Source organism: Hesperophylax consimilis, chromosome 4 (genome assembly GCF_061612785.1).
Source record: "Hesperophylax consimilis isolate HC1 chromosome 4, BYU_Hcon_1.0, whole genome shotgun sequence".
Classification (NCBI taxonomy): domain Eukaryota; kingdom Metazoa; phylum Arthropoda; class Insecta; order Trichoptera; family Limnephilidae; genus Hesperophylax; species Hesperophylax consimilis.
In genome coordinates, this window is record NC_142839.1 from 21,328,742 (window position 1) to 21,343,433 (window position 14,692).

General features: G+C 42.2%; 2 protein-coding genes across 14 annotated transcripts in view; both read right to left on the reverse strand.

The window, feature by feature from the left end:
* Window positions 1–5,187: 5,187 nt before the first annotated feature.
* The window catches only part of mbl (splicing regulator muscleblind), a 464,503-nt gene continuing 454,998 nt past the window's right edge, over window positions 5,188–14,692 (reverse strand). For 6 of the 13 annotated variants that reach the window (XM_089651500.1, XM_089651494.1, XM_089651495.1 and 3 more), the window contains 3 exons: window positions 14,128–14,337; window positions 11,345–11,386; window positions 6,676–11,172 (listed from right to left, as the gene is read on the reverse strand). In XM_089651500.1, coding sequence (XP_089507626.1) covers window positions 10,267–11,172; window positions 11,345–11,386; window positions 14,128–14,337 — 1,158 coding nt within the window. In that variant the 3' untranslated portion in view covers window positions 6,676–10,266. Of the gene's footprint in view, window positions 5,328–5,420; window positions 5,521–6,675; window positions 11,173–11,344; window positions 11,387–14,127; window positions 14,338–14,692 lie in introns of those variants that run through there. The other 7 variants (XM_089651503.1, XM_089651502.1, XM_089651501.1 and 4 more) reach the window with 4 other exon arrangements.
* Window positions 11,401–13,762, reverse strand: LOC149424356 (uncharacterized). The gene is made up of 2 exons (XM_089631009.1): window positions 13,637–13,762; window positions 11,401–12,253 (listed from the first exon to the last, which is right to left on the reverse strand). Exons 1-2 carry the CDS (start codon window positions 13,760–13,762, stop codon window positions 11,855–11,857), a joined length of 525 nt encoding a protein of 174 aa, XP_089487135.1. The 3' UTR covers window positions 11,401–11,854.

Here is a 14,692-nt window from a genome sequence, read left to right on the forward strand (position 1 = left end):
AATTTTATGCAACTCTATGTGAAACCCTAATATATTGGTAACACATGTACTAGTGGATTTTAGAATAGCATTGTACTGCCCTGAAGAAACTATGGTTGTTGCAAAGTTAAGTTAAGTATAAAAAGTAAAAGTTTATTTTATATTATATATTTATGATTCAGTTGATCGTGTCATGTCTTCATCGTCATTCCCACTTCTTTTAAATTGTTGAGATATATTTAATCAGGTACATTCAGTTCGATGCATTAAAAAAAATAATGACCGCACTTCCACTTCACCAGATAAATTTATTTATTTCCCACCCTTCACATAAATAATAATATTATCATAGGCGGATTTATTTGCTGGTGGCAATTTCTTCCAATAATATGTACTTGAGCGAATATCTAATTTTTTTTAAACTTTATTTTTCCATACTGTATTATTTATATTCACAAATTTTAAAATTATTTTTAAATGGAAATGTTTTTATTATTTGTTCCTCGTTACACCCGCTAAACTGCCAGAACAGTTAGTCAGCAGGTTAATTTTACAATAATAATTATAATACTGTAACATAAAAATTACGAGAAATTTCGGTGGATTATATAATTTTATAGGAGTTTTTACAAAATTGCCTCTTAGGGAAAACCTTTTTTGTATTTTCTTGACAGTATATTTTGTCTACAGAATCACTGTTTCACAGTTATAAGCAAATCTGTTTATATAATATACTAAGGATAAGACTAATTTTATAAATATTTTGTACGTGCCTACTTTGAGAATAAACACAGTAAGTTATCAAAAATCCCTCCAATAAAGGGCCTGGAAAGTAACTTTCTTTTTCTGCTTTAGTTTCAACATACTTACGTTTTATAAATCTTCTTTTATTCCATTCTGCGTCAAAATGTAAACTGGGAGAATCTCGTGTGAGTGGAATCTTCTTCAAAGAGTTAAAAATAAAAAGATCTTAAAAATCATTTTATTTCGTTTTACACCCAGTCGGGCTTTCATCTTATGTTTCCATAAATTTGTAATTTTAATCAGCTAGGATTTGAACCGTTAGCTTTTTAGATTTACATTTTGCAAGCTTTTATGTAGTTTTCATGTTTGGGTATGAATTTATTGTGCATTGAATATTGCCACTTTATTATCATCTTCCGCCGATTGTTATGGTCAACAGAATAAATGAGCTTACAAGTTCCATACCAAACTTGCGAAAAAATACATTGTCATCAGAATCAGAATTTTGCTGTCCTTTCAATTTAAAAAAAATTTATTTTAATGATTCATTCTCTTAGGGCAGACACAGCTTTATGGACTTCACGCCACTGGATGTTTGCCATCCTGATTTTGGATTCTGTACTGGGTGCAGCACCCAGCAGCTAGTGTTGATAACATATATATTTAAAGGGGTAATGGGTATTAAGGGTAGAGGTAAATAAATACAAGAGTAGTTGACATAATTACTTGTTTATTAACTATGCTGTATTCAGAACTGATTCACATTATTATGTTACAGTTATTAATAATGCCATGACTTTTCCGCACATACATGACTATGTTACAGTATTAATAATGCCATGACTCATCTGCAAGTACACAAGACGCAGACATAGGTATATGTTTGTATGTATGTATGTATGTTGGGACTCTCCTGCACTAAAGGTAGGATGTATGTATGTATTATAATGCCATGCACATACATTTAAGAAAACCAGAGTATATCACGGAGCTGTGTAAAGGGAACTGATCTACCTACCACTTCCTCAATAAGGCTCCACTGGTTTTATTAAATATACACTTGTAAATTTATTAAAAAACAAGAGGAATCAGATAAATCTTTGTGTATTGTTTCTTGTATATATTTACAATTATTAATCATTTTGTATTTTAGTTCTAATTCCATTTGGATATTTTGTAGTTGCTACCATAGTCAAATCATTCTTTCCATTCGGAATATTTGTCCGTAATAACAATATGTTAAAATATCACAAAATTATTCAAATAAAAATGTTAGAATTAGGTTTCACTCGCTAAAGTTCAAGTGTTGCTAGTGCTTAACCATCTGCAGGAAGGATATATTCGATGTAGTTAAAACATTATGTTATTATATTTTTTAAAGTATAAAATCAAATGATTTGTGATCAATCTCTAAGTAAAGTTATCATTCAGATTCACTCGCGCATTCTTCTCTTTCACACGTCTCAATAATAGTTACAAATTCATTATTGTTAAATATTCCATAAAAAAAAGACTACAGTGCATCATTATTTAAAATAATAATGTACAAAGAAAGAGTTGCATATTTGGTTATACAAAGTATTCATCCAAGCTACCGGGAAATAGGACATATCTCATTCTGACAATACAGGAACCTGCAATGTCCGCGGGCGATCTAACTACTTGACCAACTCCATAACACGTAAGATTAAGGAAAGAGAATGAAAGAATTATTACATAGGCCGGGTCTAGTCCGTGAACTAGGGGTTGCTCTACGCAATGGTTCGTGACAGAGCTGCCACAGACTAGTTTAAGCTGGTACCCACATACCCACGCACGGTCAGGAAACTAATGGCGCTCCACATACACCCGTTGTTCTACGCAATGGTTCGGGATAGAGCTGCCAGACTAGTTTAAGCTGGTACCCACATACTCACGCACGGTCAGGAAACTAATGGCGCTCCACATACACCCGTTGTTCTACGCAATGGTTTGGGATAGAGCTGCCAGACTAGTTTAAGCTGGTACCCACATACCCACGCACAATCAGGAAACTACTGGCACTCTAAACACATTCCCTCCCCCGTCTACTTCACTTCCAGTTGTGGAACTGAGGCCCAAATGGTAATACAAGAGGAATCATTTTTATCTTAGAAAAATATGTACTATTAAAATATTAAAATTTTTTGCCACAAATGATTATACAAGCCGCTTTATTAAGGATGGAATGTAAAAAGGGAGATCCAACTACAGAACGCTGGGAAAGAATTTGGCTGCTAACAAATAAGCCGAGTGTCCAAGGATCGAAGACGGAGTGACAAAACAGGACCGCACGACGCTGACGTTCAGAAGGAGTCAAAGATTACACAAAACATCAAGCACTCAACATAATACTTGTGCAAATTAAACCTAGATATTTTGAATGTGCACAGTGATTCGATTGTGTTTGAAAACAGCACATGTTCAGTAAAGGTGAGTTTTATTCAAATACTGTGTAATAATTGTGGTGAAAGCAAAACGGAGGTTAATCCAACAGTTCTGTGAGGTCATATTGTACAACCAAAGTTTATTACTTGATTATATGGAGATAACCTTTTTAAGACACAATCGTATTAAATACTGAATTGTCGCAATGTTCGTCTCATTATAAGTCAGAAGTCAGATTCCAAATTCCTACACTTCATTATTAAAAATTCTATATGGAAGACAAATAATGAATGAACGAAGTATAATAAAAGAGTTGGGGTTTTTGATTTAGTTGAAGTTTATTAAGATTGAGAATAACAGAATGTATAGGTACATGGTTGTGGTAGTGGTTGTTTGTCACATGTGTAGTAGAAATTAAGGAGCATGATGTAGGTTTATACCTATGTGACTAGCTTAAGGCGGCCCCCCGAGGGAAAGGCGGGGGCCACGCGCACTACTCTATATATTATGTTGTTAGGATGGGACCAACGCGAGACAGCCATTGATTGATTGATTGATTGATTGACAGCAAATGATGGGGACTTAACATAGAACATGCACGCTACTTACAAACGAAACGGACTACCAGCCGACGGGTACAGGCGCCGCTATAGGACACTGATTGCTAGACTATTGGTGTTTTCTGCAATGGAGTAATCCTTATACTAAACTAGGGTAGAGGAATTGATTGATATATTTAATGTTTATCATAATATGTATGTATGTTACTTAGTGACGACAGAACATTTTACTAGCTAATAGTTAGTAGGTAGTAGGTAGTAGACAATAAGGTAGATGAAATACTGACAGCAGCAGGTGAAGCGAGTGTCAAGCAAAGAAATAGCAGCTAGCGCCATCTCTCTCTCTCCCTCTCGTCTCCCCTCCTTCTCCATCACCCACGCCAACTCTCACGTCTTAAACAAACTATATCTAATAACTCAACTCAACAAACTAGAATTATGCGATGCTTCCCTCGACGCCTATTGTTTTCTCTCTAGTCGGGTATTAGTTGCCTGCTCATATAATATACCCACCAAGTTTCTAATGAATCATCTAAGACGTAGTCAGCTTAAATACCTGATTTATTTACATCACAAAATGGTTAGACCGACAACAAACGTCAAGCTGGATATCTGGCGGTCACTAGAGGAACTCATACTTCATAAAGAAATGAGAATAAACATCACTCAGATAAATATATAAAACATTTGAATAACTCCCACCGAGTGAAGTCCTTTAGAAATATCACAATCAGTTTGTTCACACGGAATCATCGATTCTACATTCTACGACACCATTACACCATTAGTGCCAGTTCACTTACAATGTCACAATCAATGTATTTACATAATTCTCACACTTCTTCTCCCTAATTATATAAAATAACTTACAAAAAAATAGTAGTATTTTTAAAATTACACATAGTCAAATACGGTCCGGTGAGAAGTCGGACCAAACCATTTAGCATGTTAAGACATTCCGCTGGTTCCACTCTTCATTCGCTCTCTCTCGCTTTCGTTAGCGCCATCACAGACTGGGGCCCGCTGACTACTCCGGGTACCTTTAACACTATCACTTATTTCCATACAAATTATTATCAGTCAACAATCTTCCAAAACTCTTAAAACAAAACGGACTCCTGTACTGTACTGCACTGTACTGCAAGGTAATGCACTGCACTGCAGCGTACTGTCTGTGATCCGCTTCTCTTCTCTTCCTATTCTAGCTTAGGGTAGGTGATTCTTTTAAGAATATAATATCATGTATTTACTTTATCGATACAGACTCGTCGTATCCTTCATATGTTTATTCCAATATATTATTAAATCTCCTTTTTAAGGGGCAATAAGATACTTTGTAATTATCGTACAAAATAAAACATAACGGGAAAGAGTATAAAAATGCATTTCTATCGAGTCGACCAGCATGTACGGGCTGAGGAAGGGGGTCACGGGCCGGACATTCCCATAAATATTTGTAACAAAAACAGTCAGAAGCGGCCGTGGTAGTGGCCCGGGGACAGGGCAGTCAGGGGATGGGGGGCGCCGGGGGCAGCTGCACGGGGATGTGGTAGTAGCGGCAGGCCCGGCGGCCACAGCGGCCCCCCGCTGCGTCCCGGCACACGGCCACGCTGCCCGCCTCCACATGCAGCCCGGAGCCTGGACAGAGAGAGAAGCAATATTAGTTAACTCCTACTACTCTCCCAATATGTACTTCAATACATTACGTATATGCATACACAACACACTCACCTTCCCGTACATGGAGAAACTTGCAGGTCGGTCGGGCGCAGCCGTGCCCATTAAAATCTTGGCACACCGGGAGGGTGTCCAGTAACTGAAATGTTATACACTGAGATCAAGTATTTTCAAAACTGAATATTCTAATATCAATTTGTACACATCGTTTAAAGGGATACATGTCGTTTTGCTCTGCCAGTGAATATTCACAATCGTCACAAGCGTACAAATAAATATGTGCTTTTTCATTCTTTGGTAATACATTTGTCAGAGTAATGTAAAATTATTTATGTAAATATGTATTATGAATATTCACAAAGCGTCGCTACATATCTAAGCGTGTGAAAATTCATAGTGAAAAAGTAAAAAGGAATGAATGAAAAAAAATAAGAAAGATGGTTGAAATAGTAAAATAATCGAAAAAAACCTTAGTTATAAGTACAATAATAATAGTGTAAGGCAGACACATCTGAATATTTTACATTCGAAGAGTAAATAATATTAAAAGAATATTTTTCTCCAAATGCCTTTGAGTGAATTCTTGCCTGGAAATCAAATAAAATTAAGGGCAGTAGAAATAATAAAAACAATATACTGGATGTTAAACAAATAAAAGCAAAATTGGACTAAAGATTGGATACTGCGGGATATAAACATTGTTGACCATTCTGCAAATAGTGGATTGAACGTCCATAGCGTATAATAAAAAAAATAAAATGAAAAGCAATTGATGATTACTAAGCCAAGATTAAGTGTAGCTCCACTGGCCGTTGAGGGCACAAGGCAGGGAGGGCGGCGCTAGGCAAACTACACGCTACAATAAGTACAAGTAGGGCACTGCAGGACACTGTGTCCAGTGTCCGATTCAGTTTCCAGCGTCAGGCAGCCACCAGCCATCAGCCATCAGCCATGGGAGGACTATAGTACAGTGAGTCAGTGGTCAGTGGTCAGTAGTCAGCAGTCAGCAGTCAGCAGTCAGCAGTCAGCAGTCAGTACACAATCATTAGAGTGCCAAATGAACTAGTAGGCGGTATTAAAAACTAGGTTAGAACAGATCCTATGCGTAGCAGGTCAATTAGGTGGCAAAGGTAATCATAGCACTAAAGCGTAATTAAAGGGTATCTACTTACATACTGGTTAAGCAAAACTGCCAAGGAAAATGTCTTCTCATCTCCAGTCAGAGAGAGAGACACAAGAAGAGAACACAGTGTGTTTGTTTGTTTGTTAGGAACACGCGGGTCGGCGGATGGGTGGGGGTGGGGGGGGGCTGTGGGGTACCTGTCCTCGATCATCCGTGTACAGGACGTGCGCCGCATTGATGGGCATCTCCGCCATCTCCCCCACTTCCCCATCTTACCGGCCCACAAGAAACCGACACCGAGGGTTGCGGAAATAAGTTAAGTGACAAGTTATTGCGATTACGGATGATGTCATCACAGAGGGAGACATGAAACAAAAAGCATTTTCATTAACACATGCCATTGCTGAAAATATACAACAAAATCCATGCTGAAATAAAAGTAATAAAATAATATTTACCATGAAGCTTCACATATTACGATAATTTGCCAATAAGCCTAGAATACAATAATAAACGTAACAAGAAATATAGCCAGAACTCAAGTGGTGCAAATAGTTAACCCTTAGTAACCCAGAGGGATTGGTTGAGAAGTTACTGGCAACAGTTAAATTCACAATGAACACAGTCAAGATCACAACGAGTGCCCTTCTCCCAACAAGTGATCAAGTGCCACTGGCTAAGTAGCCAAGTCACCGAGTGACGAGTGAGTGCTTTAGCCAAGCTGTGCTCCTCCTGTCATTGTGTCATTGTGTCATTGACACGACTCAAGCACTTAAGCTATGTTAAATACTCTTACAATATTATTTCAAAACATGCATAAAAAAAGGAAATTATGCACCATACTTATTGTTTTATATATCTCTACATAATATAAAAAAAATAAAAAGCAACTATAAACACAGAATGAAGTAAAAATATTAATTTAAAATGATAATAAATGTGGGCATATTGCTTTGTAAAATGGAAAGCTTTGACAAATTTACTCCTCATTGCAATATACATTAACAGTAGGCGATATAATAATAGCATATAATATTATGCAGGTTACCAAACATATGAAAATTCGTTAGTCTCAAGAAGTTCAATATTTGGATACACATTCACATCTAAAATAACATTGTTGGTAAAATAGATTTCGATTCGAGAGGAGAATCGAATATGAACCCTGCTAGATACTAAAAGTGATATTATAACAATGAATTACAGTTGGTAGCGTACGCAGCTCCCGTGTTAAAATATAACAGTATCACAGTTGGTGGAATAGGCCAAGTCCACATATATTATGGGATTATGCGCTCAGGTGAGACTAGCTTAAAGCTTGTGTCTCTAGAAGTCTGTATTATCGACGGTGTAAGGTTCGATAGACACATGCGTTTATTTATTTAAAGGTATGCTTCCTGAGAGAAAGTTGGACAAATAAATTAATGTACATGAAAAAAGAAATGTTAAGTAGAAAATAAATTTCAAACAGTTCAAAAACACAGAAAAGACATAAAGTAATCATCTACATAGAAATACATTCACAACATGATTGTATTGGTGGTGGGTCTAACCATTAACCACTAACCATTATGGAAAGCACAAACACACAATGACTAAAAGCTCGCAACTGATAAAGAAACCACGTTATGTATTAAAGATTGCAAAGTACAAAAAACAAATACCTGGGCAATGAGTCTTAGTTCTAGTCCATGCTACATTAGGAGGCAGAGTGGTGGGTGTATGTTTGTTAGGGCACCGCCGCTCCTCAAGCAGTGCCAGCCAACTCAAGCTCAGTGGTCGGGACACACACAACGGGCCACACACCAAATCAATATAATAAAAAGCTGTAACAACTTACTACTATTAAACAGATTAAGTCGGGACGGGTTAGCTTACTTACACGGCAACCCTGTGGCTACCCTGGCTACCCGGCTACCACTAGCCACTCCAGACAGCCACTCTACTCAACTACGGCAGCCATTTGCTGCTGAAGCTTTAGCCAGCTGCTGTCAGCGAGCTAGAAACCCATTTCCCCTTTGCCTGCTCGGCTACGTCACTTACTGTCACCTCTTCATTAGCTCGTGTTAAGCCATTTTCAAAGCGGTGTTATTCGGTTGATTAATAATTGATTATATCTCGTTGGTGATAAGTTCAGTGATTAGTTCAGTGATAGTAGATCCCAGTGTGTTCCAGAGGCTATGGACTTATGGATGCGCTGTTTGGGTGCAGCGCATACCAGCACACGTAACTGTACAAGCGTGGCGGTATGCTCTGGTAGAATGGTCTCGGTGAGTGGTAGTTATGGCATTTGTTTGGTTTGGTTGGAAAGCGACCTACCCACTTATTGATAAGATAGCGTGGCTTGCGAGGGATTGCGATGTGCAGATCATTTGACACGATGTATGTTGGTTGTTTGGTTGGTTGGGGGTGGTTGGGTGCCAACTGAACTGAGCCGAACTCAAGTGTCCAGAAACTCAGCAGGATGGGTTGAGGATGAGGAACTACAGGAAGCTGAGGTGGTGAGGCACTGTGACTTATAGATAGACAAGCAGCTGTGATATGCCAAGAGAGAGAACAGCTTCCAGATCGATAAGCCAAATTCATTATTATACCAAAGATGATGTAACCAAGTAGGTAATAAAAAACAAATAATCATGCATTTTCAAGCGTTATTATTACAAATACTGACTCCATATGTATATATAAGTATGTAAATAGTAAATATGTGTGTTTACAAATAGCAAGGCGCAGAGAGTTGGTAGATGGCGTGATAAGAGGGGCGCAGGCGGGAGGGGGTGGGGGCTGACTGCTGGGCCTGAGAGGCTCGTGGAGCAGGGCCCCGGCCCCACGCCCCACTCACCGGCGCCCCCAGTCAACCACTCTGTACAAAGTTACAACACGTAATCCTACTTAGAGCTAAATAAAAATTTCCCATCTACAGAACAATTTGGTTGCTTTATTACTTATTATCCATGTTAAAAAAATAGATATAATGTATTTATACATTGACAACCTTTAGGTTGGACTGGTGTTACTTGGGAAGAGAGCTACGCCCTCCCCCGACTATGCTATCCTCTATCCGCTATCCACTATCCCACTAGGCTACCACTATCACAATATGTATAACACAATCAATGTTCATCCATTTCCATAACTACATGTAATATTTCATTTTTCCAATCAATTTTATAAATCAAATAATAGTTAAAATGTTTAAGATAAATAAGCTTTCTGTCAAACATTAAAATTACAATCCAAGCCAGGAAGACTAAATAATATTTAAACTTTGTCAAAATGTTTTTAAAACATTACAATCGATAAAACCTAAGACTAAGGACAAAATCAAACAACATAAAGGAAACAATCGAAACGTGAAATGATTTGCGGTTGACGTTATAAGGTTAAAATATAACAAAAGCCCACAAGAGTGGCCACTGGACAGTGGACATAGGTGTGGCAGGGTGATAGTCCAGGCATGCTAACAGGGCTCTACAGGGCTCCCCATGCTGCACAGACAGGCCCCACCACTCCCGTACAATACCACACACACACACACACGCTGTCCGTGTACTGGCAATACTTTATACTTTATACAATCATTGTTCTGGTACAGTCCTAATAGTACATAACTTAAGATAATAGTACGTCGGAACGGTCGGCTCGCGAGGTGGGCGCCCGGCACCGCACCACCATCACCGTACCACCGTCGCCACTTGACTAGGGGCCGGCCCCGTCGCGGCCGCGTCCTTCACTCCCTCCTCCCCTCTCTCCCTATGTCTACTTCTACGTCTACGTCTACGTCGTCTTCATCTTCTTATAGGGGTTCATGAGCACTGAGGGTGCGGGCTGCGCGGCGTGCGCGGCCGGCGCCGGCATGCCACCGTAGTACAGCTGCTGCGGGTACAGCCCTCCCATGGGAGCCATCATGGGCGGCATGACCGGCGGCGGCCACTGCAGGTGCTGCCCGGCCTGCAGCTGCTGGTTCAGCTGGCTGAGCTGCTGCGCCTGCAGCTGCGAGTGCAACTGGGACTGCAGTTGGGACTGCAGCTGGGACTGCAGTTGCGACTGGAACTGCGACTGCAGCTGCGACCTCAGCAGAGGGCTGTAGGGCGGCAGAAGGGAGGGCGGCGGCCGGTACAGCAGCTGCGGGGCGGGCGCGCGCGGAGGCGGCATAGCCTGCTTGCTGAGCGCCACACCCGTGTAGGACAGGGTGAGCGGCGACATGGACATGGGCACAGAGGAGGGCGGCAAGTGCTGCTGGGCCTGGGCCACCTGAGCCTGGGCCTGCTGCACTTGGGCCTGAACCTGTTGTGCCTGGGCCTGAGCCTGAGCCTGGGCCTGGGCCTGGGCCTGGGCCACCTGAGCCAGCTTGGCCGCGTAGTTGGAATGGGCTACCTCTTTGGCCACGGTGGCCGGGTCCGGTGATGAGAGGGCCGAGGGGACCGCGGAAGCGGGCGCGGCGGGTGTGCCGGGCGCGGGGGGCGCAGGGGGCGCAGGCGGGGAGGAGCGCGCGGAGGCCGCGGCGGGTCGGGGGGACGCGGCGGGGGCAGGCGCGGGGGCGGGGGCAGGGTACTCACATGACACGGGCACGAAGGGCTGCTGTAACTGCATGAGCTGCTGGTAGGTAGTTGCGGGCTGATACACCGGAACTCCGGATTTGTCAGCAGCTGCGCGCTTGTACGGAACCATTCCCGGGAACGCCTGGAATCATTAGAAAGACGGTCAACTTCTGAATATTATATCATCAACATTTGTTGCTGAAGATTTTAGGGCGATAACAGTAATATCAAAGTGGAGTGAATCTGACCACGAAATACAAAATAAACTTGTTTGGCACATGGAAAAATAAAATGAAAAAAACTGGAAAACTTACGAAATTTTCATAGTAGAACGATCCAACGCTCTTCATGTCCATCTGAAAATAAATAACAGTGGTCATGTAATCCTTCGTCGGAACCTTGAAATAAACAGATAGAGATGCCCTTCTGTCGGTCAATGATGGGGCCGTGTGAAGAGCAATCCAGATGAGCCGATAAGCTGTTTGCATTAAGCGGATATCATTTTTAGAACAGCCTTCATCACTGACTAGCAAAAGCGTATCTGATTAAATAATATTCTTATCAAACTACAGCTACATTTTAAGCCCGGGGTGCAGATTGCGCCAATAATAATAATAATATTAGGCAGTTTATAACAAAGTTAAAGATTGTCAAAATGTTGAGAATTAAAAGTTTGTGTGTAGGTATTAAAAAAAGAGCTACAATAATAATATGAAGGGTTCAGAAAAGAAGTTATAATGAATGCACCCACGGGTGTGAGGAGTGAGGAGAGAGTGAAGAAGAGTGAAGGGAAAGGAAGGGACGTGTCTGGTCAGGGCAGGAAGCTAGATGTTGCGAGGGGCAGCCGCAGCCGCGCGTAGTCTCCGCTTCCAGTCTGGCGGCGCTGAAACATGTGAGGCACAAGGCGAAGGCACAAGGCGAAGGCAGAAGGCATGCACAAGCCGGTGACGTGGACGTGGGTCGTGGACACTGGGCAGGCTGGGTAGCGCGCGAGTGCGGCGGTCCCGGCAAGCAGCTAGCCAGAGGTAGTAGAGGTAGTAGGTATGTCGGGCACTGGGCAATGGGCGCTGGGCGCTGGGCGGGAAGGGAACAGCGGAGGAGACTACGGGGGCGACATGCATGCGCTGCGGCGGTACCAGTAGCAGGTCGGAGTCCGCGGGCCGCTTCTTGCTCTGCTGGTCGGGAACCGCGCCGGACCCGCCCGCTCCGCCCGGGCCGGACCCCTACACCAAGCAAGCCACACGGGGAGCGACACATTAGATGATCATCGTATGTACAGGAAGCGTGAGATGAAGCTTGTTAAATAAGAATAAATAAAAGAGCTATTTCGTGTAAGAAAGACCGCTGTGCGGTTTGGTGTGAAAAAACAAACACCTTGCCGGTGTTAGTCAAGCAGTAGCAGTGAGGCAAGCTATGTACCTTCTATGTGATACTCTACACACGGTAGGTAAGTATTACATGAAACAGTGTGATAGAAATCACGGCCTTCGGCGCCTCAACAATTGACCAGATGCACAATGTTAAATTAAAGAACTAGACTAGAATGTCATCGTACTCCAAAAGTAGAGGTTCGTGTTATTTAACAAATATTTTATTATTTCTAGGTACAATCTAATGTTCAATGACTAGTAATAAAAAACAAGAATATAGAAATATTTCAACAGATAAAATTAAAGTAAAAATGGATCATTAAAAACCTTAAAACTATGAGGAAAATACCTAAAGCGTAAATATAGAACTAGAAACAAATCAAAGTGTTGAATCGGCATATAGATACTATTTCATATATACCTGCATAAAATCAAATAAATAATAAGACAAAAATACAATAATACAATATGAAATCCATAACCCTCAAAAACTTCCAGATATTAACAAATACAATGGACCAGAAGATGATTATGTGGAAAAGGTTATCTAAGGAGACACAGTAAAAACCTTCCAAGCAGACAGCTCCGTGGGTGGTTGTCCACTTTCAGTCCCGGGACATCTGATAGCTGGTTCCAATAGTCGAGATTCTTCCTCAAAATCAAATATTCCTCACATCATGACATCCATCATCTGCGCCATACAATTAAACAGAGTTCACATTGTACCCAGACAGCGTATTTTAACGGAGAGGTATTGAACATTTTGACCGAATTAAATTAACAAATTGTTCCCTGAGAAAATGCTTCTAAGAGATCCATAATAAATTAATCGATATGCCAGGAAGGCATTTACTGTGTACAAACTACGTTCATATTGTATTTATTTACGGAACATAAATAAAAGTTCCCTGGATATGTGGACCGCGATGCAATGACGAAGTAATTTTTTCGCAAATACCAAATCCTGGGAATAATAAAAAAATCACCAATTCAAAATCTACACTCATTTAAATATTTTAAGAAAAATCAAAGTCGAAATAAATATCACACGAACGTCAATAAGTTTGCTGAAAATGATGCCTTGGTTGTTTAAATTTAGAATCCGCTTGCAATCCGACGCCGACGACATGGAGGAATGACCGATTGAAGAGGAACTGTTGTTACAGTGACAGTAAACAGGGGGGTGTGCGAGAGGGAAGCAGATCAGTTGGCGAGGGCAGACGGCGGACGGCGGACGGCGGAGGGCAGACAGAAGAAGATAAGAGAAGATAGAGCAGAGAGAGAGCCATAACTGAGCAGGCTGTGCCTCGGGTGGGATGGCAGCGGCATGGTTAGCGGGGAGAGGCACAGCCGGACAATCATTGCATCAGGTTACATATCGCAGTTGGGCTACAATCGACACGACAACACACAACGCTAAACAGTATACAGGAAGCTCTACAGAGGAAAACTAGCGTCTACCGGAAAATAAAGGAAATAGACTAAGAACAAAACATAAAGAGGAGAGTGAAGAGATCTGCCAGCCAGATAACGTGCAGCTTTGACATCATAAATCGGAAATGCAGAGGCGATTGCTCCTCAACAAGACCGGGTATCGACGGGTAAAGCTTGTCATCCGGGGGCAGTAGGAGTAGTTATAGTTAGAGAGAAATCATAAGAAAAGGGAATCGGGATGCAGGATGGCGATAAAGTGCGGCGGTGAGCGGGCTGGGGAGGTGGGGGCGTACCGCGCCTCTCGCCTGCGCCTTAAGGTGCGCCTGCAGGTGCAGAGGGGGGTGGAAATAGCGGCAGGGGTCGCGGCCGCAGCGGCCCTTCACAGCGTCCATGCACACCGTCACGGAGCCGTCCTCGTGCGCCGCCACCGCGCGCGCGGGGTGCGCGAACCGGCACTCCGCCTCGGCCCGCTTACACGCGCCCCGCTGGAACTCGCGGCACACCTGCACACCCACACAGCCTCACTACTCTACTACGCAGTACGCTAAAGGGGGCGCGCCGAGAGGTAGCTGGTAGCTGCTAGCTGCTAGCCGACACAAGCTCGGAAAGTGCCGCGGGCCCTTGCGTCCCCGTGGCGCGCGTGCCCTGACGCAGAGCACGCGCGCCGACCGCTTGCTTGGCTCGCATCCCGCGGCAACAGACACACACGTCATAGGACTAGCAAATAGAAGGACGGCACATATCGGAACCAAATACACCAAATATATTACATAGTCACAATAGCAGATTTGCGGAAGGACTGATTACTTTTCAAGAGAGATCAATATATTAAGGGATATGGGACAATGACCAAACTCT